Source organism: Harpia harpyja, chromosome 3 (genome assembly GCF_026419915.1).
Source record: "Harpia harpyja isolate bHarHar1 chromosome 3, bHarHar1 primary haplotype, whole genome shotgun sequence".
NCBI classification, from domain to species: Eukaryota; Metazoa; Chordata; class Aves; order Accipitriformes; family Accipitridae; genus Harpia; species Harpia harpyja.
In genome coordinates this window covers 67,280,617-67,306,170 of record NC_068942.1, presented here as the reverse complement: position 1 = coordinate 67,306,170, position 25,554 = coordinate 67,280,617, and the positions used below count along the sequence as shown (strand labels likewise).

At 35.3% G+C, this 25,554-nt stretch overlaps 1 protein-coding gene across 6 annotated transcripts in view; it reads left to right on the top strand.

Annotated features, from left to right (window-relative positions):
- ATG2B (autophagy related 2B) overlaps nucleotides 1-22,069 on the top strand; it is a 49,431-nt gene extending 27,362 nt beyond the window's left edge. For 3 of the 6 annotated variants that reach the window (XM_052783097.1, XM_052783093.1, XM_052783094.1), the window contains exons 24-42: nucleotides 1,061-1,167; nucleotides 1,442-1,534; nucleotides 2,290-2,360; nucleotides 3,383-3,459; nucleotides 3,697-3,867; nucleotides 4,351-4,492; nucleotides 5,445-5,647; nucleotides 6,635-6,858; nucleotides 7,564-7,672; nucleotides 9,563-9,757; nucleotides 10,354-10,455; nucleotides 11,475-11,553; nucleotides 12,412-12,616; nucleotides 13,588-13,657; nucleotides 14,601-14,683; nucleotides 15,164-15,285; nucleotides 15,472-15,626; nucleotides 16,662-16,811; nucleotides 17,642-22,069. In XM_052783097.1, coding sequence (XP_052639057.1) covers nucleotides 1,061-1,167; nucleotides 1,442-1,534; nucleotides 2,290-2,360; nucleotides 3,383-3,459; nucleotides 3,697-3,867; nucleotides 4,351-4,492; nucleotides 5,445-5,647; nucleotides 6,635-6,858; nucleotides 7,564-7,672; nucleotides 9,563-9,757; nucleotides 10,354-10,455; nucleotides 11,475-11,553; nucleotides 12,412-12,616; nucleotides 13,588-13,657; nucleotides 14,601-14,683; nucleotides 15,164-15,285; nucleotides 15,472-15,626; nucleotides 16,662-16,811; nucleotides 17,642-17,872 — 2,589 coding nt within the window. In that variant the 3' untranslated portion in view covers nucleotides 17,873-22,069. Of the gene's footprint in view, nucleotides 1-1,060; nucleotides 1,168-1,441; nucleotides 1,535-2,289; nucleotides 2,361-3,382; nucleotides 3,460-3,696; nucleotides 3,868-4,350; nucleotides 4,493-5,444; nucleotides 5,648-6,634; nucleotides 6,859-7,563; nucleotides 7,673-9,562; nucleotides 9,758-10,353; nucleotides 10,456-11,474; nucleotides 11,554-12,411; nucleotides 12,617-13,587; nucleotides 13,658-14,600; nucleotides 14,684-15,163; nucleotides 15,286-15,471; nucleotides 15,627-16,661; nucleotides 16,812-17,641 lie in introns of those variants that run through there. The other 3 variants (XM_052783096.1, XM_052783095.1, XR_008234559.1) reach the window with 2 other exon arrangements.
- Nucleotides 22,070-25,554: the final 3,485 nt, after the last annotated feature.

Genomic DNA, 25,554 nt, shown 5'->3' with positions numbered 1-25,554 from the left:
GGAAGCTGTGTGTAAACATGCATGAGCTAGGACATGCCATTAGCACAGTAGCAGTATAGTTGCATGGAGTTACACCATATGGGATTACAGATAGTAGACCCTGACATTCAGGCTTATCCTGCTTATCCTCCAGTATGTATGGTATTCTTATTTTTACATGCATTTTTATTGTATAACTGCATGGAGCTGAACTTGGTGCTTTGGACTCTGCTGTGTCATTACTTTCTTCTCAGCATGATATTCCTATGTGTTCATGTAGCCTGCTTTACACCGTGTTGCTTATTTGCACTGTAAATTTTTGCTCAGTTAACGTTGCCTGTAATGCACTTGAGAATCTTTGGGGGGGGGGGGGGGGGGGGGGCGAATAAAAAAAATTGGCCAAAGAAGTAGGTAGAGGAGATGATTAAAAGGCTAGCAGTGTTGGTATGCCCTAGGCTTGGAATAATTTAAGAAGAACTCTTACAGTGTTAGTGGATTTGAGAGACAACTATGACAGATCCTAAAGAGGAAGATAGGAGTTTATTTTATGCAGTAATACATGAAAAAGCAGTATATACACTGCATGTGTACATACTTCTGATTTTGAGCATATTTCCTAGCCCCCCCAAACAAAAAGAAAGATAACTTGAATATAACTTTAACAATATACAGTATTACAAGAAAAGTTGGCTTTTCAGATAAAGAGAACAAAGAAAATACTAACACTGTCATAATAACTGCAAAGAAAGGTGAATGACACTGTATTTGGAACATGCTTTAAAAATGGATTGTGAGGCATTGTACAAGGAGCCACTTAGGCATCTGTGTATTGGTCTTTTTCCATACCTTTGAGTCTGTGGTTTGGATATTGTATTTTTTGCCCTGTTCACATTCCATGCTTTTCTGTATTTAGATCCTGGGTAAGCACCTTTGAATATCTGAGATTGTTCACTCCCTTTTCCTTCTACTAATCAAACATTTTATTGTCATACCTGTTACAGACTTTCTCTTTTCTAATGCATAACTGTTTATTAATTTAACAGATATTGAAGTATTATAATAATATGTTTGTGACTTTTAGATTCTGTATTTTCTGAATATTTCTGATGAACCTGTTCTGGGATATAATCCTCCAGCTACAATTACAACTTTTCATGTACATCTGTGGAGTTGTGCTCTTGATTACAGGTAAATAAAATGCAAGTGTATGTCACTTGGTGGCACTGCAGCTATATATTTATTCTTTAGGAACATTTGAGTTTGCATATTGTAAAGAATATTTATTTAGGCTTTTTTGGAAAAAGTACATAACAGAAATCCCTTAAACTGTAAGCAATTTAAAGTGGGATAAGCACTTGCCTAGGCCTGTGAAGATCTAGTTAGGTAACCTATAAGACTTCGGTTGCACTTCTAAATAGGTATGGAGTATTAATTTTTTTTTTTTTTCCCTATTTGTTGTTAGGCCCTTGTTTTTGCCAGTCAGATCTCTACTTACTGTTGAAACTTTCAGCATTTCCAGCAGTGTTGCAGTAGATAAATCCTCTTCTACTCTCAGGTATAATTTAAGTGATTGTGAAACATGGAAGGTCCTGTAAAACTTCTAATGTCTGTCTGCTTTTTTGACCTAGGAAGCATTATTGTTGTGTAAATGATCACACTGGTTTGCACTTTTGAAATATACTTTGCTCATGTGTAATTCTGCAATTTTTAATATGGCTGAAAGATGTCCTGAAATGGAATGTGTCTATTTTGTTAATTAGTAGCACCTTAAGATTTCTTAAAGATTTGTGATTTGGAGACAGTATATTAATCAAGGAAATATTTAGTGATTACTGAACATATCTGTAACTTTTACAATATTTTTCTTGCAACTTTAGTTGAATATTCATTCTGTTATACCTGTTCTGATGTGAAACATCTGCCACGTTGCTTGTTTCTATTGATAAAACCTTACAAATTACCTTTGAAACAAAGGTGTGTGTTACTTTATTAAAAAGAAAAAAAAGGCAAAAAATGAAATAAGTGTTAATTCTGTATGCCAAAAGCATTACTTTTTATTCTAGGAAGGATCAAATACATAAATTGAAATGTAAATAAAATATATTTAGCAACAGCAAAAATATATTGCAGTGGTTGATTACCAATGGATTTGGAAATTGCAAAAGGTTAAAGTGAAGAGTTTGGATTTAAAACATGCTAGATATATTTGTGGTTTTAAATATCTTTTTCTGTAGTAATTTCTTTTGTCTGGTGAGTTGCACAGCATTTCTCTAGCACGTTTATTTCACTTTTATTTTTTTTATCTTTTAGGATAATTTTAGATGAAGCTGCTTTGCATCTGTCTGACAAGTGCAATACTGTTACGGTGAACCTCCATAGAGGTAAGAATGTTTTAGATGTGACTAATGAATTGCAGAGCCTAAAGAAACAAAATTACAGACATATTCAGCATATATAAAGGTTATTGAAGAAGAAGTCTGAGGAGATAAGGAGCAGCAAGTTGAATATGAATGAATAATGTAGTGTTGATGAAAAGCTGAGTGCTCTAGTTTGGGTTTGTGGATGCAGAGGTATGTCAGAGAACATCAACTTACAAGTCCTTCATTTTCTTGTTACAGTTCCATAATGGGTATTTGAAAAAAGCGTATTTTTAAAAAACTGGAATTGGCACAGAAAAAATCTTCATAGAAAAGAGATCTCATTCTGACATATATATTCTAAATGATTGAACTTGAAAGGTGTTATATGGCATAGAGTCCTAGGTTCTGAAAAGAATCATACCGACTGGTTTGCTCTCATTCATATAGTAACAACCTTTAAGGACTAAGGAACTTGAATCAATATTTAACAAATTAATTGGAGAAATAATGAAACCCTGTGTCCACAAATGTGTGTATTTAGCTTAGGTAAGAGATCTCTAGTGAAGGACAAAGTAAAGATATGCCTGTTTTGTTAAAACAAGAAAGAAGAGAAATAAGTACATAGTACTGAAAAGTTAGTACAATGTGAAAATGTCCTCTCTCTCACTTCAACTAAAAAACTGCTTGGATGCTTAGTAACCCAACTTCTGTGTGCCTCTATTTCTCTAACTCACACAGATGGGATGAGGATAAATATCTTAAAAGATTACACTGCACACAGATGGTGGCAGTGGGAGTAATATATTGGATTGAAAAGATTTGCGTTCTTGATTTGAGTAGCTGAAACTTGAACTCTGAGAGTAATCCTCATAAAAGAAGGAAATGCAGAGATATAAAAGATTTTGATAAAAAAGGATCCCTTTTTACGCTCAAGCTATTTTCTAGTGGTTTAATAACCAAAAATACATAGTACGGATGATGTTTGTTATTAAGTCTTAATTTTTTTTAATTTTTTTTTTTATTTATTACTCAATATCTTTCAGATTATGTTCGTGTTATGGATATGGGACTGCTGGAACTAACCATTACAGCAGTAAAATCTGATTCTGATGGGGAAAGAGTAAGTATTTAATCACAAATAAAATAAAATGTAGAATCTCCATGACAGATTGTGATTTGAAAATTATTTTATTATACTTAGAATCAAGGAGGGTTTTTCAGTTTGTGTACTATTTTTTGAAGTCCTTTTTTTCTAATTAGGTAAATTAATTTAAAAATAACTTTGTATAGATGTTGTTTTTACAGAACCTTAGGCTGATTTGAAGTGTGTTCTTATCTTTTTATTGTTGCTATCTAGACTAAACCACGCTTTGAGCTGCACTGTTCCAGTGATGTAATCCATATTCGTACCTGCTCTGATTCATGTGCTGCACTAATGAATCTCATACAATATATTGCAAGTTATGGTGATTTACATCCACCCACTAAGACAGAGATTAAACGTGGAGTTAGCAAGCCAAAAATGAAGGTATAAAATGGCAAAATAATGTCAACTTAACATTATGCTTCCTGATAATATGTTTTAATTTTGATATCCCCATCCTATTTCCAAAGACTATGAGATTTCCTGCAAAGAAATTAACAGATTGCATCTTACTTAAAATATATTTGAGAGTAAAATAGTGCCTTTTTTTTCTGCTTTGGTTACTACTTAATATTTTAAAATATTTTGTGCTGTTTACCTATTGTACTTTATTCTTACCTAAAGAATTCCAGGGCATATACAAGCTGTCCAGGTACTCTGATGATCTAAATACCCTGAACCATAATGATCTAACCTACTTTATGAATCCTCTAGCTCGGAGTTGCAGCTCACTGGATTATTTGTAAAGTTAAGGTGTTACCTCTTACAGTTTAAGAGCTGTGTATCAAGCCATTCTAGCAAAATCTTATTCAGCATGATATTGCCATTGTCTTTAAGATGTAACTATGTATAGTTCCTCTCCTACAGGTAGAGACCTTTAGCCAGCCATCTTCCCATGGACCAATCCTTGCTGAATCAGAGCAACAGATTTTACGGGATTTGATGAGTGATGCAATGGAGGAAATTGAGACTCAACAGACTGCTTCTGCCATGAAGCCAGAGTCTAATGGTAAGAATCCTCTGGAGGCATAAGTACACATAAAATACAACCTTTCTGGAAGGAAAGTGGGATTGAAAGTTTTGTGTACGTAGAGATGCTGCAACAAGAATGGGGGTGTACCTTTGATGTCTGAAGTCTTCAAACTATCAGATTCTTGCTTTTGTAACAGTAATGCAAAAGTAATTTAATATTCTAGTCAAATACACATTACTGAGATACTGAAAACAGCAAGGAATGAATCTGACTTTGTGGAACTCTGTCAAGACCCTAAATTCTCTAGGAGTATAAGTTAGTATGGGTGTAAGTTTATGTGGCATATTGTAATGTGGAGGAATCAAAACCTCTGTTTTGTGTATGAAGGCAGTACAGGAGGTACAGTTCTGAGTCACAGAAGAACTTCTAGCTATGAAGAAATCTTTGAATTAGCAGATAGAACAAGATAATTGATTTTATCACAGGATTATGGCTTCTGCATCATGGCTAGAGTTAAATCCAGGTTTAAACTGGCTAAGGATTTTGTACTGCAAATAGAGAATTTCACTATTTCCATGATGTCTAGTCCTCTCTTTGATGGTGGAAGGTGAGCAGTCAGTACAGTACTGAAAGTTATTGATGCTGTGGTCTTACTACCAGAATGAGAAACTTGGACACAAAAAAGTTGGGTTTTTTTTTTTATCCGCAGGTTTTTTACAAGTAGTTTTTCTGTATTTTGTCAGTTCATCTCTACTAGTAACTAGTTATGATTATATTGTAATCGCTTTCAACCATACAGTAGATAAATTTTTAAAAATTGTATTTTATTTGTAGTATGAATTGATTCAAGATATAATAAGCAAATTCCCTTGATGTAATTGAAGTAACAAATTTTAGTTGACTGTTAGGTTATTTTGTTCATATTTTCATATTTTGTGAAGATTTTTCCACTGAAACATGTTTTTTTCCACCCTCCTTCAACTCCCAGGGGTTTTGGATGACAGATCTCAAACTCAGGAGCCATCTTGCTCAGATCTCTTCCTGTTTCCAGACGAAAGTGGAAATGTCTCACAAGATCCAAGTCCCACTTATGCTTCGTTCACCCATCACCTTATAAATGAGGCCATGGGAGATGTTCCCACAGAAAGTGATGATTTCTGCATTCTTTTTGCGCCCAAAGTTGCTGTTGCTGTAAGAAACTGAGAATTACTAAAAAAATCCATATATAAATTGAATTAGAGAAAAACCTATGTAAGACCTGGACAAATTAGAGTTCATAGCTTTTTGTGATTGCTTAGTGATATTTTTATCAGTGGGCAGGGTAGCAGAAAAATAATCTTTCTGTTTGAAAGGACTTCATGCATTGTTACTGTTAGGAAGGAATGCAAGTATTTTCAAATAGATATGATTTTTCTATATCTCAGCAATATGTAATTGTTCTCTGATCTGAATATTACATTAAACTATATTGGCAGTTTTCCTACGTTTTAGTCATGTTTTATCATTGCCATTTTGACTTAGAATAATGGCATAGTTAGGAAAAAAATGTTTTAAGCAAAATACAGTATTTATCAAAATGGCAGCTTTGCACATCTTCTAATCTTTTATTCATTTCTCTTATAGTCTAAGCTTTCAATGCTTTTATGGGCCTAAGATCCTTGCCAAACCTAAGTGAAAAGCTTGTGTGTCACTTTACACCACTGTCTGTCCGCTGCATTAAAAAATTTAGGAAATTATACTCAAACTCTGAAAATAGCTTGCGTTTGTGTTTTTCATAGTATCTCTGGTTGTATTCTTCTTAATAGACAGAAGTAGTTCTAGATCCCTGATTAGAAGCTGTATTTGCCCAGTTATCTTTGAACTTGTTTTCGAAAGTGCTAATATGGTAGCCTGGACTTTTCCATGGTTTTTTTTGTTTGTTTTCAACTCTTGTTTTGTTTAGTTTACAGTTTGGATGAGGATTTTTTTTTTTTTAACTACTTCTCAGCTTCAAGTTTATTTTTATGTGCTTTTGTCTTTAAGTTACTTTATAACAATCATTCCTAAACCAAGCCTGTGTTGTATAAGCTTTAGAAGGCGTACAGAATAGTTTCTTTTCTTTTCATAGGAAAGAATTAGACATCTCAATAAAGAAAGCAGATTTCACCTTCTCAATGCTATATACTTTTTTTTAATTAGGAAAAAGAGGAAGAGCCAGTAATAAAAATAATGGTTGATGATGCAATTATCATAAAGGAAAATCATTTCAGCCAACCTATAAAAAAAACAGATACAAGCAAAGCTCCGCTTCATTTTCCTGTTCCTCTGGTACGCTATGTTGTAAAGGAAATCTCTCTTATTTGGCATCTTTACGGTGGAAGGGATTTTGGGACTGCACCACCATCTCCAGCTAAAAGTTTCATGTAAGTGTCTGATTTAATTCTGTAGATTAGATCATTTAAAAATACTTAATTTTCCTTTGATTTGAAGTTAATCTCACTATTCAATCTCAAGTCTCCCTTGCTTGCTGCTTTGCTCACTCCTAACAAGGAATCAATCATAGAATGGTTTGGGTTGGAAGGGATCTTAAAGATCATCTAGAATCTTCTTACTCAGTTTAGGTCCACACACCAGAGTGTATTTTTCCTGTGTCTTAACCTGGGCAAGCTGGATTTGGTTTTGGTGGTTTTTGAGGGATGGAGGGATGGGTTTGCTGTTAAGGGTTCTATTTGAAGTTAAATTTTCCTGAAGAGAGAGGGGCTTAAGGACTGTAAAAGACTATCACTATGGTAGCTGGAGCCTGGTTTTCAGGATGTCATGTAAGCTAAAGAGTAATTAATATTATCACAGCCAAAATTAAGGAAATGTTTTATGAATATTAATTTGGTGGGAAGCATACACCTAGCATTCTGCTTAAGTATGCATTACTTGAACAATAAAAAGAAAGTATTTAGTTAACAGTAACAGAACTTCCAGTATTTTTTTTTTGTATTTTCTAGTGTTTTTCTCTTGTAACCATTAAAATACTAATAAGTTATATCTAGTGAAACATACACACTTTTAATGTTAGATTAACAGTGAGATAGCTTTATCTGTGAAAGTGTATTTTTCTTTTTTATTTTCCCCAGAAGTCCCCATAGTTCTCCTTCTCATACACCAACAAGGCATGGACGGAGTACAGCATGTGGGGGAAGAGGAAGAAACCCAGACTTCCTAATGGAAATACAGTTAAGCAAGGTGAATGACAGAAACAGCCATGACTGTCTGTGTGTGAATATCTTCACATGTTACATCTGTTTGATAACAGCTTTCTATTAGAATTCAGTAGGATTTCTTCCATTAATATCTGCATCTAAGCAATCACTTTGAAGGTGATGAATTTAGAATTTAACAAAAAATGTATTTGTTCTTCTAACATAGTATCATTTACTTGCTGAATAAACATGTTTCTAAAGATGAAGGATATTTATTATAATACTCTTAAAGTTTTTGTTAATTATAACCACATTTTAGAACTTCCGTTCTGTTTTTCTGTCTTCTGTTCTACCCTGAATTGATATACCTCTTATGAAATTAAATGTTCTAGCAAAATAACTGGGATGTAGATCTGTTGAGACACTTGGTGTATCAGTTGATGATAACTCGATATTAACATCCAGGTATATCACAATATCATTCCTGCATTTCCCCTAACATATTTAGCACCCTTCAGGCATAAGTATGTTACTGTGTTTTAAAGCCTGTGCTTAGCTCTAACATAGAAACTAGATGCTTGATTCTGGCACTGTGAAGAATATCGTCCAGGAGTTAACCAAATTTCATGTTAAATGGATCAATAGCAAAGCCTTTTTAAAATAAGGTTTTCTCAAACATTTCCGTAAACATGAAAGGTACGACATAAAACTAAATGTCTTTTATATTCTACATATGTTTCTAGAGCTGAAAATTCATCCATTAGCACTTCAAACTTGCCAGAAATGTTTGATACTAATTTTAGCCTTTTCTAGAAAAACCATGACATTGCAATAAAAAAGAGGAAAAAAGGAAGCGTTTCATATTCCACATGGAAAACTTCATATGTAGAAGTATAGCAATCTCTGTTAATTTGCAGGTGTTTAATGAGTTGGTGTTAGTACTGAGTCATAAAGTCGTGTTTTTGGGGGGTTTTTTTCCCCCTCCTACTTGTATACCCCTAACTTGGTACAAGGCTTAATAATAATAATAATACCACCACCAAAAATCATAATATTTAAACAAGAAATTAAGGAGAAAAGAAGAGTGTCAAAAACATAAAGGTTCTGAGCAGTGTTTATGATAAACATCTATTTTTCTCTTCAACACTTAAAATGTTCGTTATCTCGTGTATCCTGAGTACAGGGCACTTAAATACAGTGTTTCTTAACATCTCAGTATCTGGCCAGTAGAGGCCACTGTTCTGCTTGCTATGTGTGCTCTGCTTCATTACATGGCAGGTAAGGATGCTATGTGGGTTGCTGAGACAGGGAATGATTTGTAGGTAACGACAGGTCTTTGACTGAAAATGAGAACTGCATCAAGAGATGAGGAAAAGGAGAGAATTCAGAATTCTTTAGAATTTAAGAAAGGTAATGGATTAGAATTTATATGGACTAAAGTGAGTAAGGAAAAAGGAAACTGAGACTGGAAGAAACTACTTGAGAAGTGTGTTGGTAGGGAAGAAACCTTACTTTCCTAAGTGTAGAAGGTGCAGGATTCAAGAATTGCAAGATTGCCTGGTACAGGCTTCAGCAAGATGTAAGAAAGGTGTCAGGCTTGAGAGGAAAAAGCAGAGTCAATTCTAAAACGAAAAGCAAAACTTGTTCTTTGTCTTACACTGATTCTTTGTTTTGGCTTGAATTTGCATCCTAAAAGATGAACATGTACAGAACTAGGAATGGGAAGATTTCTGCTGCTAGATGTACAAAAAACTGAATAGTTTTCAGAAATCCTAATATTATTCCTGCAAATTTAAAATAGTAGACAGCTTTTAAAGTTCTCATGTGTGTTGTGGGGTTTTTTTGTTTCTGTTTTTTTTTAAAGCAGTGTTCTGTTGTTTAAGGTTGTTTTGAACTGAAGCCGATTATGCTAGTTTTCTTTCCTTGTTAAAAGGTGAAATTCCAGCATGAGGTATACCCTCCAGGTGGAGCAGAAGGTGAATCCAGTCTGTTGGAGCAGCCAGTGTCACGGCAGGTTTTTATTGTTCAAGACTTGGAGATTAGAGATCGCTTAGCTACATCACAGATGAATAAATTTCTCTATCTCTACTGCAGTAAGGAAATGCCCAGAAAAGCGCATTCAAACATGGTACAGTTATGGAATATGTTAATTCATTATAATTATAGTGGTTGGACTATCATTGTGGGGATTGTATACATTTCTTAATCTTGCAGAAGAAGGAACATGAGGTCATGGAACATTGAAGTAATATAACTTGTTGATAGTCATTTGCTTGACTGTTGTGGATATTAAAACTAATTAAAAGTCAGTTTGAATATTAGTATGTCAGGTATTAATGTTTTTAAGATTCTGTCAGTTCAAAAAAAAAAAGTAGATATGCAGGACTACTTTGTTACCTTCCACACTTTGGTTTTGAACAAACATCTGCTTGTATGAGTATGATTAGACTTTTCAGTACACATGCAGAGTTGTAGTTTTACAATACACTGTAGTCTTACTGGTTCTATAAAGGATTTATGAATTTGGTTTTTGGGGGGTTTCTTATTTTAGTTTTCTTTTTTATAACATCAATGATAAGTTATTTACTCAATACTAGCTTTATAATTGGTAAGTGGAATCAGTTTAGTACAGAGGTTTTGCAGTAAATGTTTTTCCTAGCTAGTATACTAAGATGTAATAATTGTGAATGTTACTGCTTTTATTTATGTTGTTGCTTTTTTCAGTTAACAGTTAAAGCATTACATGTCCGTCCAGAGTCTGGCAGATCCCCGCAGGAATGTTGTTTACGTGTTTCACTAATGCCACTTCGCCTCAATATTGACCAGGTTGGTTGTGCCAATGCAAAAAAAAAAAAAAAAAAGCAGTTATTACTCTTTGTTGAGCCATTTCTTTCTTAATTTGTCATCTACAGAGATATGCGTTTTTTTCCAAGAGCACAATTATGAGTTCCATACCTACTTTCTGTTTCATTCAACACGTTAGAGACCAGATTTTCATTTTACTGTTAGAAAAATTGAACTCTGTATAGTTTATAATAATTTCATATAGAAAAATATCATGGGAATACTGCCATCTAGTGAGGAAATATGTTCCCTCTTGATTACTTTTCCAAGTCTTTTTATCTTTTGTACCATAAACAAAACTCACCTTTACAACTTCTGCAAAATTAACCACAGCTTTCTTGGAAGCACAGAACCGCATGCAGTCACGTTACAAATTCTTGTTATTACTACTTAAGCTGTCTGCTTACCAGTTGGAAACCAAAAAGGAAAAGGAGGTCCCGATGTTATTGATGATAGGATGAACAAGGCATCAGTGTGATGCATCTGTCAAAAAAAGACAGTGGGATGTAATAACTTCAAGACATTAACAGCAGAGATATTAATGACTTTTAATGAAGCAGTGGTGAGATCTGATCTGGAATAGTTTGTCTGACATTGGCAGTATTAGAGATGAATATAAACTATACTTGAATACCATTTTACTGGAAATGAGAGAAGAGTTTATAGCCATTAAAACACTTGGGTTCTGGAACAGTCTCCAAAATGAGAGTAGAGATGATGAATACAACCCTAGAGTTTTAAGACAGAGCTAGATAGATTATGAAATCGTATTATAGGTAGCAGGGGGCAATGACCAAGAGGGTCTTTCTGATTTCTGTCCTAGATTTCTATGTGGCTTCTGCATGTGTTAAAGGATGAAAAAGAAGAAATGTGTTTTGATTCATATCTGTATAGAAATAAAGAGCTGGAACAGTAGATAATATTTTTTAGAGAATTTGGGGGTTTTTTTCCTTTTTTTTTTTTTTTTTTTTAACCTGGTTGTTTTTTATTTTTGACATTAGGATGCCTTGTTTTTCCTGAAGGATTTTTTCACTAGCCTCTCTACGGAAGTAGAACTCTTAGTTACTCCAGATCCTGAAGGTATACTTTTCAAAAATCTAATATGAAAGTGTTGCTTCTTTCTCCTTTAATGTGTGTACATGTCTATAAATTCACATGTGAATCTCATGCGTGTAAAAAACTTATGTTAGTGACCAAACCCCAACATTAGTAGCTAATTTGTTAGAATACAGAAACTTTGGGTATTTTAGTTTTGTATATTATAAATACCAACAAAGGTATCCAGCACCTGGGATCTCCATTGTATAAAAGGCTTCACCAAAATTGGAGCATATTTAATAAGAACTTCTGAAAAAACTGAGGACTGTGTATATAATATTAGGACTTATTACTAGATAAAACAAATACATTATTTAATACCTCTTGCATGAAAGAGTATGTCTTTCTAATAGCTTGAAGTTGTGTAGCCCCTAGAGAAAGGAACAGAGTTCAACATCATAAATAAGCAGTACAATGTATGTATACAGTTAAAGCAGTACTTCTAATCAACTACACTATCTGATGCAAAAACCAGTGTATATTGAAAAGCGTATTTCCCCTATTAACTATATTTGTGAGTTTGTTAGCAGCTATACTTTACCTGTTTTTGTTGAGAAGTCATACTGAAATGCATAGGTAATGAAGTACTCTGCAATACTGCCATTAAAACTAGATGGATTATTTATGCTGATGCATAAACCTCAACTTAAGCTTCTTGTAATAATTTCTATCGATAACTAAGATATTATCTTACTAAGAGAATTTAAATATTGTTCTGCTGGTAATTCTATTAATAAGCGTTAGAGCTTCCTAAGGACACAGCAATTGTATAACCACAATCTTTTTGTAATCACCGTGAAAAATATGAGTCGGTTTACTGTGTATAACTTCTTATCTTAGTTAAAAAGTCTCCTGGTGCTGAAGTTACATGTAGCTTGCCCAGGCATGTCAGCAGCCTTAAGGACCCAAGTCCAGTCATTTCTTTCTCATCACACAAGCAAGCAAATGAAAATGGTAGCATTGATTCTATGGATGTGGTTAATGGAGATGACCATCATTTCTCACAAGAAGTGACATCATACAGTGATCAGCCAGTATTTTTCAGGTAAACTTTCATTACAAAATTTTCAGTGACACACAGCTGTTCTGCTGAATGTTTTAAGAAAGTGTGATGATAAACTATTCAGACCTTATGCCAAGGTGCATTTTGTTGTTTGTTTATTGACTGATTGTGGAAATCAAATATATTTGTTTCTATTACTGGAAGGTAACTAATGATTTTTTTAATTAACTTTTGCACACTACTGTGCACAAGAAAATAAAATTAATTGAAGCTCTGCCATGTACAGAACCAGTAATGAGATGTTTTACAAATAAATAAAAAGAGCAGTCTTTTACTCTTATGTCTAACAATGTAAATTAGATCTAATGTAACCAGAGATGAGAGTATATAAAGCAAAAGGATATCATGGGAGAGGTACGAGATTAAAATATCACAAGAGAAACTCTAATGTAGTCCTGACTGGCAAGTGATTTTAAAAATTGCAGTTTGTTATGCAGAAGTTTTTTCTTCTATATTCAGATCATAAGTGCCTCTAATAACAGATGTGTGCTTTGGCAAGCAGTCCAGAGCCAAATTATGAGAGAGTGACTGTGGTCCTATTTCATCACGTACATCACCACAGAATTTTTTAATAAGTTCCAGCTGCAGGGCTAATTTTTGCCCACAGAACCATCGTTAGCCATACTTTTTTTTTTTTGTAACTGAAATTCATGCTGTGAAAATTGAGGGAAGATGTTTACCTGCAGGATTAGTAGCACTTCTGCAGGACTGTTAAATTTATTATAAATGCTAATCTTGACTAGATGTTAATAAACCAAGAAAAGCTGAATTTGCCTTGCTATTTTGTACACTTACTCTGAAGTACTAACACAGTAACTAGAGGTTTTATGATTTACAGAAAAGGGTATGGCATCCTATTCCGGTAGGATGGGAAACTATGGGTTTCTTTTTGGAAGGATAATTTTATTTCCTTTTCATGTTTCTCACTGTAAAATTTCCTTTGTATATCCCAGAGAATTTCGTTTTACATCGGAAGTTCCAATACGGCTTGATTACCATGGCAAACATGTATCAATGGATCAGGTTTGTGTATAGTGCTGATGCTGTAGAATAAAATATTGATGGTATTTGTTTTGGTTTTTTCCCCCCATGAGTTGGGGTATATTTTTGTGCTCCTTACTCATTATTGATGCGATCTTGAGAAATGTAGAACACTTTTTTTTTTTTTTCTTAGTTTCAATAAAGCTTAACTTTTTTTCACTCTTAATTTGAAAACTAGGGGGTGGATCCTCCAGGTATGATTAACTTGGAATGAGACTTGAAAGTCACATTTATCAAGTCAGTGACTGGCTGGAAATCTTTCTACACAGCTGTGGTGCCCCGCAAAGGATGATACCACTGTCTGATGCCAGAATTGTGCATTTTATTTTCTTCCTCATTAATACCAGAATAAAGTATTGTCTTTTTTTTCTCCTTGTTTCCTTCCCTTGCAGTCTAGTAATGTATGGGCTTCAGTGGCAATGGCAGAATCTAATACAGAGTAAAAAAATGTTCATATATATTTTTTAAATATGTATTGGTTATCATACTGAGTTTACAGAGCAGACCTCAAAAAAAATCCTGTTTGTACAACCAGATTTGCCATGGCAAATCAGTATGAAAATATGGACAAGTAAAAGCATCAACTTGTTCAATTTGCACTGCTGCCAAAGAAATCAAAACATGAAATAGCAGCTTTAGAATGCCTGGAACTATGTTACATAATTTGTTATATCTTGATATTTCTGAAGAAGCCCTCTTGTATCCAGATGTTTTTCTTAGAGTAGCTGATTAAGCCAGATTCCATTTTTTGCAAGTTTTCACATAACATAATTCATATCACTGTAATAAGTAGCATTTGGGAGACTGGGGGAGAATCAGTTTAGACAGAAATATGTGCAATAAGAGTTGAGATTATGAAATTATTTCTCACCTAGAGATTGTACAGGATGAGTAAACTCGTGATAACAAACTATTTCACTTACAGGGAACACTAGCTGGGATTCTTATTGGGCTTGCTCAGTTGAACTGCTCAGAATTAAAGCTGAAGAGGCTTTGTTACAGACATGGGTAAGTTTATGGAATTGTAGATCAACATTGGTATTGCGAATTGAACAAGTCCTATGGTGAAGAACTGAACGTGGCAAGCGAAAAGCAAATTCTCTGATAAGATGCACTTCTAAAATCCAAGACGCTTTTTGACTTTACAAATATTTGTTCATTCTAGTTTTTGTCATATATATAGCGTTCAAGAAGAACATCTATTTTCAGGACAGTATTTAAAATATGTGCTAGTCTTGGTGCTAAACTCTTCTAATTTTAGTTGTATGTTTACTTCCTTTTGAACTGGATGTGATTATGCATTCGTGAACTTCTGTTTTATGAGGCACATACACGTGAAACGCTTGGGTTAGCCAACAGCAACAAAAGATGACACTTGAAAACAGCTTTCCTTTTGTTTAAATGAGTCTTTGTTTACTTCAATGAATAATGCATTTGTCTTATTAGGAATTGCATGTTTAAAAAAAATAATAATTTTATTTACTTTAGTTTATTAGGTGTGGATAAGTTGTTCTCCTATGCCATCAGTGAGTGGCTTAATGATATAAAGAAAAACCAGCTACCAGGAATTTTGGGAGGAGTAGGGCCTATGCATTCGCTAGTGCAGTTAGGTAAGTTAATTCTTATTTCTATTCAGACATGTATGGCAGTTGTTTTAAAAAAACAACCAAACAAAACCCAACAACCCCCCCCCCCCCCCCCCCCCAACAATGTTGACATTTGTTTTCACTTCCTCTCAAGGTATTCTGCATATCTAAGAGAACTTTTTAACTATGGTGTTCTGTCTTCATTTTCAGTCCAAGGTCTGAAAGACTTGGTGTGGTTACCGATAGAGCAGTACCGAAAGGATGGCCGTATTGTAAGAGGCTTTCAAAGAGGAGCAGCTTCTTTTGGTACTTCCACTGCAATGGCAGCACTGGAGCTAACAAACAGAATGGTTCAGACTATACAGGTATAGTGTATTACTTCTGGAGTTAGACGTAAAATGAGAAGTGTTGCTAGTAAGTGCCCTATATTAAGCTAATATCTTAATGCTATATATTTAAGGTTGGGAGCATGTCTTATAAAAAATAAAAAGCAGCTGTATAAATAGGAAAGCAGAGACTGGGCAAAGCTTGCAGCAGTCTGTGAGGTGAGAACTATGGCATCAAACACAATGGTTACAAAATTGCATTAAAATATTGCTGAACACCCAAGCTGTTACATGTTTCTTAATGTCTTTAATATATTATAATATACAGTTTAATACTAAAATACTCAGCTGCACAAAAAAATCACTGATACTGAGAAAGATCAGTTCTTCGCACATGTGTATTTTCCAGTAATAGATTCTTTTTTTAAAATGTCAGCTTATCTGTGCTTATTAAAAAAAACCACAAAACCAAACAGAACCAACCAAACAAAAAAAAATGCCTCAAAACCAATACTAATTGTGTTGATGTATGCGAAGTCTATAAAGCTTTCTGGATTTAACCCTAAAGCAAGCCTGGATTAAAGAGTTAATAAATTTATGTTACTTAATGTAAAATACATAATGAAAATACAGTTTTCCACCAAATTTTGCAAAAATTGTTTGCATGCCTAAGCTTGAACATATATAGTAAAAAACCAGTGGTATTATTCACATGACTGGAATTATGTCTGTGCTTGTGTGTTTGTAAGAAAAACATACTGTTGATTAAACATTTCAGTTTCTATCTTGAGCATTTTGTACAGATTAGAGGATGCCTTTGAAGGAATGGCAATTAGGGGGAAAAAAACCCTGCCAAAACCTGCAACATTCATTCTTTCATTGTGGAACTTAAAGTATAGTTACAGCTGTGCCCGTTCCAGAAATTCTTGTACAAAACCTTAATCTGATGCAAATGAATATTATTCGTGGAATTAGAATTCTTTTATTTCAATTATGTCACCCTTAGTTAGTAGTTTAAATTTGTGGTCGGATGCTATAAGACTTCTTACGTATTTTGCATTCACTCCTGATCAGGCAGCTGCAGAAACTGCTTATGACATGGTATCACCAGGGCCTACTTTTATTGAAGCAAAAAAGATCAAGCGATTCCCTCGCCATCGTTTAGCTCATCAGCCAGTAGACCTACGGGAAGGTGTAGCCAAAGCATACAGTGTAGTAAAAGAGGTGAGTGCAAAAGTAATTGTCCTTAACCAAACTTAAGAATTATTTCCTAAGACAGCAAATGAAATATCAGATGTTAGTTCAAGCTGACCAAATAAAGAAGGGGATTAAGTTTTGAACAAGACTGTCTTCATCAGTAATCTTAAACCAACAGAAACCTTGCATGGAAAAATCAGAGAAGCAGAAATAAACTAAGATGTTATGCAGATAAGCGTGAGTAGGACTTCAGCGTTCTACAGTTGTGAGGGTTTACATTTATTCTGAGATGTGTAAATCTGATTTCCCACCCTGTGTCATCCATCACTTCTGTGCTGCACCGCCCCGCCCCCTCCCCCCCCCCCCCCCCCCCAGTTACTGTTAATTCTGAGGTTGTTAGGGTTTAAGCATAATGCTGGACTTAAAACAAGTGAAAGCTCTCTTTACCATGACAGTGTATTAAAAATTAGAATGCTGGCCTGTTTTTATTGTACTTTTTGTATTGTACTTTCAGTTAGTTGCACCTGATATGACATCTAGGAAGTTAGGTCTCAGCTGGGGAGTTTTCAGTGAATTCTGTCATTTTTTTAATAGCTCGCCATACTGCACAGCTTCTTCCCTTATGCACAATAAGTGCCACCAGAAGTTACATGTAGTATTTTCATTTGTAAGTTCATAGTACTGTTATTCTAAGCCTCATTAGAAGAACTAAATCATATTTGTATCAGTATAGTTGTACTACAGTTGTAATACAAATCACAAAAATGACAAATGCTGAGTGGTTTAAGTTTCCCTTAAAGTTAGGACAGGTTGCTTTTTCTTTTTCAATATAACTAATTTCTGTTAATTTCTTGAAGGGGATTACGGACACAGCCCAAACCATCTATGAGACTGCTGCTCGTGAGCATGAAAACAGAGGAGTAACTGGAGCAGTAGGAGGAGTCCTCCGCCAAATTCCACCAACTGTAGTGAAACCTTTCATTGTTGCAACAGAGGCAACCTCAAATGTTCTAGGTGGAATGAGAAACCAGATCAGGCCGGATGTGCGTCAAGAAGAGTCTCAGAAGTGGCGCCTTGGGGAGGATTGAGATTATAAATCTGGCTCAGCAGGCAGGTAGCAAGGCTGGAAATGCAGAAGATTGTCCCGTTGGCAGCTTTAGATGGAGCTCACTTTATTTTGTCACGCTCATCTCAGGAACAAATGAGGTTTTCAACTATTACTAGCAAAACATCCAACCAAAAATATTTATGAAGCGAAAAGCAAATTGGTACTTGCTAATACTGTGTGTTACCAATGCATTTGGTAGGTAGTGCCAAACATAGCGAAGCATGCGCTGCCAACTCAGAGACATGCCTGCTCTATTCTGTTTACCATATTTTTCTTGGTAGATTTAACATCTGAAGCAGTAGCCTGTATGGTGAAACTAAGTATACTTTAAAGATGTTTTCTGAGCATAGTCAAAGAACTGTCTTCAATAAAGGGCTCTGCAGATGCTCTTCACTGACTAAAGGGTAAAAGCTTTCATTTTGGACATGAGACATGAAGTCTGTGTAATATGGAAGCAGATAAGATAATATCGTTTAGTGGTCATAAGCATCGCTTTTAGCGTGGCACTTACAGCAAGGGCAAGCTTGATAACCATTCAGAATTTAGATTCAGCGTTGATACACGTATGAACAGGATTTGTTCCTAAATATTAAATACCTACTTTTGTGGGTCTTTGAAGAACCTGAATGTTGCAGAAATGTTCTGTTGTGTTGCACTTTAAAGGATATGGCCTGTATATTGTGCTTTTTTTATAGTGTGAATAAAATGTAATGTGCATTATCCTTTATGTGGTTTAGAAGCTTACACAAATTATTGAAAAGAGCATCATTTGATGATGATCCTACAGAAAAGTGTCTTAAATTTGTTTAAACTACTCATTATATGTAAAAACACTTTTGTCTTCTGTTACACTAATTACAATGCTAAAAATAACTTCTTCAGGAAAGCAACAGTTAAATATTATCGTGGCCAACAGTTCTTCGTAAGAATGAGAAATCCTAAGTAAAGTAAAAACAAATTATTTCATAATTTCATAGTTAAAATTCAATACAGACTTTATTTTAATAATCTGCTTTTATTGAAAGTTCATGTTGTTGCAAAGTTGCTGCTCTCACAAGATATTAATTTAAATTGTGCGTTGTCAGTTATTTGACAATGAGTATTTGGGGTCATTTAATTTGAACTGGGGATAGGTGAGAGGATTTAAAAAAAAAAGACAAAACAACTTCAGAAATCAAAGGTGATACTGACATTATTTACAGTTTAATAGGTGACAGGGGTCTCCACAGAGCTTTATTAAGCAACAGACATTGTGCCATTTCTAGGCAGTTAAAAGCCTCGGCACTAGCTGTGCAGGAATAAAGTTTTTTCTTTGTATTAGGAAAAACTGGAGAATAAAAAGTAAAGACTATTCTGAATAGAAAAATACTCGTTTTGAATTTCAACAACTCAACATTTTGGATGACTAGCCAGAATGTAAGTTTGTCATAGTCTTGTGCTTGTCATAAGTGGAAATCCTGCAAATATGCTGGGGACATCAGATGCTATTATCAGACTTCAGTCTCTAAGGGTGATGAGGAAGTAGTTTCCCTCTCTCTTATTTAATACCTGCCACTAGCAAAAACTTTGCTGATGGGCCTTATAGGACAAATAGGGGTGTATGAAGGAAAATAATTACTGCTTGTTCAACCTGATACTATACTAGCTATTTCTGAATACCAAAGAATCTGGAGGGTAAATTATTTGAAAATGTCCCCTCTGCTGGGAAGACTTCTGCAGTCTGCTTTATTATTTTTCATAAAACTCCAGTTACAAACAAGTTCTTGCATTGGGTGATGGTGATACTACAAAGTTTTCATTCACTGGAATCATCTTAAGTTGTGGTACGCTTTGAAGACCTGGTTATTTCAGTTAAATGACTTGCTGTAAGCAGAAGGAGATCCTTTTGAGAGGGCAAATGCCTGCAGATTTAATGACGTGAAATATTTTCATACTTCTGTCCCATAATTAGAGAGCTCTGCTAAGCTTGAGCATTTTGCACAGGAGTGAGTTCCATGTTTGCAATTCGGCACCTCCTGAATACCTTCTCAAGAAGTGGCGATGAGTCAATGCAAGTAAGTAGCAATGCATCATTTTCATGTGCAGTTGTCATACTATGTAATTTCAGCTGGTCCAGTTTGTCCAGTTAATTGGAGTATACTGTAATAGTATAAATCTACACATTTTCTTCCTATTTGATGTTGCTGAAAAGGAGCAGTGGTGTTTCAGTGTTCATTTCATTTTCAATTCTGTCACGATCTGATTGTACTGCAATGCAATTAGAATATATTTTTATATGAGGGCATGCTGTCAAGGTAAAACACTTTTATAGAGTGTCTCATTGTCAGCAATACAGATTGTACAAATTTATTAAACTTCACTTTTCACTGTGTAAACCCTTGCATTTACTGCTTGCACTTTATTGAGCCTTTTCAGTGAAATTGATTTTAAGGTTTTTTTTTCCAACTTTTTTTTTTACAAGGAGTTTCTTAATATTTGGATGTATGTTCTGCATTGTTTTTCAGTTGTAACATGATCTTGCAGTGTTCGAAATGTTTAAAAAAAAACCCCAAACACAAAACTTGCCAAACTAGTCTTTACATTAGGACCTTGTCTTCAAAATGTGTCTTGTATGGAGTGGCTTGGGTTTTAAAGCAAAAAGTATATATCATGTATGAGAAGGGATTCATCAAATGCTCTGCTCAGTACTGTAAGAGTTTTCAAGCACTTAAAAAAATACACAAAATGAGATTTGACTCTGGGCATATTTCCTGGAAATGGAAGCCTATGGATACATTACTGTATTCTCTGTTAGCACAAGGAGATCTGCAAAAATACTATTGTACTTGAATTTTCCACTGAAATCAGTTGCTATAGATACTAGCGCTTTCCATATTTGTAGTGAGTGTAAACTGGCACAGTCCATGTTTACTGTTCAAATTCTCTAATGTTGAACCAACTAACACTACTACAGCTACTACTATTACTTAGTCCAATACTGTCCTGATAGTCGGAACTGTCTTCCTGGGTTTTCTTAAGCATCCTGGCACTTCAGATAATACATTGATGAGTGCCTGGGAAGTACCTGAAAAAAGACAGCCATCTTTTGAAAAAAATAAAACCCATGCTTAAGAATCTTAGCAGTGACTGAGAGTGACAAATCATCACATCCATGCAAAGGCAGCTTCCATTTTCTTTCCAATATCTGTTGACGGTTCTAAACTCCACAGCTTGTTAGCAATGCAGTGTACCCTATGCATACTTGCCTAATGATAAGCATTAGGTCAGTCACCAGTGAGTTCATGCATGCTTAAGGGATGTGTCTGGTTTTATTTTCTCATTAAGTGGTTGATTGTGAACATCCATTGCTTGCTTTCATTTACAGTTGCTTAATTGAGTTGCCAAGAAAGGTTTCTTAATAAACCAAAAAAGCTGTTAAATGGTTACGAACAAAACACTTGCTGAACATGATCCATATACCTGCAAATGTGATACTGATTTTACTTTAAATATTGAAATGTATGCATTTTGTAAAACAGTGAAATCCAAGAATTTGTGTAGAGTAGTTAAATACTTCTAAATCTTTTAAATATCCTAAATCTCACAGCAGTAGAAGCATTGTCAGAAAAGGTGTGAGTATTTATGTCAGTTTGGATCCCTAGCGTGCATAGTTCTCTCAGTCTCCAGGCCTCATGATTTAGGCTTCTGACAACTGTTTTAAGTTGCTCTATGTGCTGAATCTTGTTTACAATTAAAAAATTAGATACTAAAAATGAAATGCATAAATACAAATCCTGCATTTGTACTGGATTTCTTAATAGTAAGGTAGCTCGGACAGAAACACGGCAATTTGTGTATATGTGTATATTTTTTACATTTTTGCATTTATAGTAGTTTTGTGGTATTGTTTGTATATAGTTTGCTAGTGTAAAGAATATAATCTCATGAAATAGAAACCACTGTTGAAGGGAATTGACTATTTCAACTTGAGTTATTTTGCTTAAGGTTCTTGTCCTCTACCAGTATGTCTTTGAGAATTATTTTTGACCATAATTTATATGGCACCAAAAGTGTATATTTTAGCTTATTAAAATGCTGAAGGGCCTGAGTGCAAATAGGTTGTCCTGTTAAATATGTTTAATGGAAAAAACACAAATTTGTAATAATACATAAATAAATATCTTAATTTGTTCCTTGAGTTGGTTTTCTCTACCTATGAATATAACTAATATAGCAGTCTCTCAAAGTAACAGAGTTAACTGTTAAGCTTTTTACCTACCTGGCTATACAGCTGTACCTCAAAAATTAAACAAAAAGTTTCATACTGAAAAAAAAGTTTTAAAATTGCACAGAGGTCAAAAGCTAGGAAATAAATTAACCTGGCTGATACAGCTTTAACCCATCTCTGTTGTGCATCAGCAAAGCACTAACTATGATCACATGCTGCATCTCCCATAGGTCTGTTGCCACATTTAGTTACTGAGGATGTATTTCTTACCTCCACATTCAGTGGAGATTTTAAAGCTTTATTAGCTTCCAAACCCTGTGAAGAATGCAAAATGATTAATTCCTTTAAGGATGCTTGTATGTTGCCCACTTCACAGGCATTTAGTTACAAGCATCTGAAAAGAGATCTTAGAAGGCTAAGTACTGGGCAGTATTAAATACTGGTGGCAGTGCCAGATCTCTGAACAATGAGACACACATGACAGGTGTAATTCATTTTCTACTGTGTTTTGTAATGTTCTCATAGCTTAGGGGAGGGGGGTGGGAAAGTCACTGTATAATGCCTGGATAATTGTTCTGTCAAACAGTAACCATTCATTTTAGAAGGAAGCTGACTCCCACCCTGTGCAGCTCCTCCTCCCCCTTTTTTTAAGCAAGACCCCATGTGGATTAACTTCCAATTTCAGTATTTTTATTTAAAAGCTCTTAATTTTTTTTCTTTATTTAAGAAAGTTCTATATAAGCAGAATGAAAGAATGTGAGAAGGGTTTTTTCTTTGCAAGCAAGGTGGACAAGTTTCTTCTCAGCTTTTCTAAACATTGCTCATAAAAATGATCAAGGATATTTGGTCAAATGTTGTACTGAGGGGAAATGTGGACCACAGAGGATAAATAGGGAACAGCTTGGAATTAGTCATTGATCATCCCACAAAAGTATGAAAAATTAGATGAATTTATTTCACTTGTTCCCAATGCTTGCTTTCATAGATCAAAAGTGGTAAAGTTGCGAACTCCTCTGATTTGCAGTCTGCGCTTCCCTGGATTTTTGAGAGTCATCTGTCACTGGTAAGAAGACAATTAGATAAAAACTACTAGTAAGTGTTTGTGGTTCTCTGAATTTAAGGCTGCCATAATTCAAACTTGTATTCTCATGGCCAGAATACCAGACTTCATTTTGCTCAGATGAGCCCCAGGGAGATGATACAGGATGGCACAAGCTGGAGTCACAACCCAAGGAGAGTGTCAAAGAAGTTCTATTTCTCTTCGTGATACTAGGGCGTACCAAGGATACTCCTGATGTCTCCAGGTTAGTCCCAAGCGCAGAGGAGACTAAGACTCCACAGTCTGTGATGCTCCAGCTAACAGAGAATTTATGGAAAGCCGCCAGTATGATATACCAACCCAGAGCAACATTAGCTAGTGTCCTTGCACTGTATTCCTAATTGAGGATGACCCAGGCTCAAGTATTCCTTTTTTTCTTTTCTTTTTTTCTTTCAAATGTGATATTAAGTGGTGGTTTTTTCTGCCAATTCATATTTCTAGCAAATAGTGTTTTAAGCCATCTGGTATTATCATAGATTACAAAAGACTTCATAAAGATGCCTTTTTGTGGCAGGTAAACTGAGCTATTTTGTTCTGAAGCAGAGTGATCAGATAAAAGCAGAGTTCACTGAAGGGCAGCAATGAAGTATGTACAGCCCCACAGGCATGGAAACAGTTCAAGCTCCTTGGATGTTTGTCATGAGAATTAGTGAGATAGTTATATGTAGTGTAATTCTGTTCTCAGGCTCTCATTTGTGTATGTAATTATTTTCTCTGTTGTTGATTTCATTCTGTACCAGGAGCATGAGTGGTAAATGTGGCTCCTGCAGGCCAAGAGTGGAAGGAAGGCCCCAGGGAGGAGAAGAGATGTGTGCCTATATAAGCAGGAGGAAAATTACTTCAGTTTTGGGGATATGGATGTGCGTCAGCACAGAACTCAATCAGATGGGGCTTGGCCCATTGTAGCTCATGGGCACAAAGGTAAAATAAGTAACGACTGTCTCAGTTAGAAAGCTTTAACTTTCACCTTTAACGCTTGGCAGTTGTTTGGTACTGAAGATTTGCTGGTGGCTCCAACGACTCCGTGAATCTCACTGCACTTCTTTGCTTTCTTCCTTTCACCTCTTCTGTCTGTTCCGTTTGAAAACACTTCCTACTGTGTGTACAACACAGTCTGAAGGAGGCTTATGGCTATTTGTAAGTGAAAGCAGTTGTGAGTTTGAGGGCGTTTGACAGTACCACGCTGTTCATTGTAACACTGGCAGTTAAATGGCAGGTCAAGAGGCTGGAAAAGGTGCAGGCATGGTGTGCTGAACCATAAAAGAAGAAACACTGCAGGGTGTGCTGTGAGAGTGTTTATAAGACCATACCATGGGTATTGCTACATGTATGTTTTGCTATGACCAGTATTGTACAGATCTGGATCACTGAAGCTGATAGAAAGTCAGATGGCACATGGACCTCGCAGTGATAGATAGATACGTGTGGGTATATGTGCGTATGACAGGCGTGTGCACAAACACTTGGTACTGTGGATGGAAAGGTAATAGAAAAGCAGAGTGCGACGTAAGAGGATGGAAATAGTAGTGCTCAATTGTATAAACAGGTTCTTTATACAGATACAAGTGTTTAGGAAATACAATTCCTGGCATCATTTATCTCTTTAGTAATGTTTAACGGATCTGAAATGTTTCCTGGAATTATTCAATAAAATAAAATGCTTCATCCTCATTATGGCCTGTTGCTGTGTACTCACTGCCAGAAGTGTCTTTTAGAGCACTAAAGGTATTTATTTTAAGCATGAGGCTTTCAGTGATGCTCCTGAGTTCCTCTTTCTCTTGGCCTGTCAGAGCTGTTTAGTACCTCATAATGGTGTGTGCTCTTTTTGTTCTTTTCCATGTCACTTCTTCCTCTGAGTGCTTACTTTCCGCAGAACAGTCAACAGGCCAAACTCAGCAGATGTAAATGAGGGGGGAGCAATTATACCAATTCCACTGGAGGCAAACCCTCTTACTTGATAGCTGTATTTCATTCACACCAGCCAAAATTATTGTCCCAGGACACGGCTTTCTATTTTTACTGTTCTTCTTTCCTAAGACCTGTAACTTAATACCATGTAGCCCCTTTTTCCTTTTCCTGATCAGAGGTGATGCTACTCCAGGTAAATTTGTTAATCCAATGGACTCTGACAATTCTTTCAAAAACAAAAATGACCTCCAAGTTTGAGAAGATCCATTGACATGGGATTGTAAACTGGGCCCTGTCTCTTCACAGTGTCCCACGGACACTGCAGAAATGACAGGAGGCAATTACAAAGGAGCGCATCCCACTACATTAACCGTTAATGCCTCTACATCATCGCCTTAAGCCTCTCATATCATTTAATGCAAAGATCCACACTGATGTTAAGAGAGAA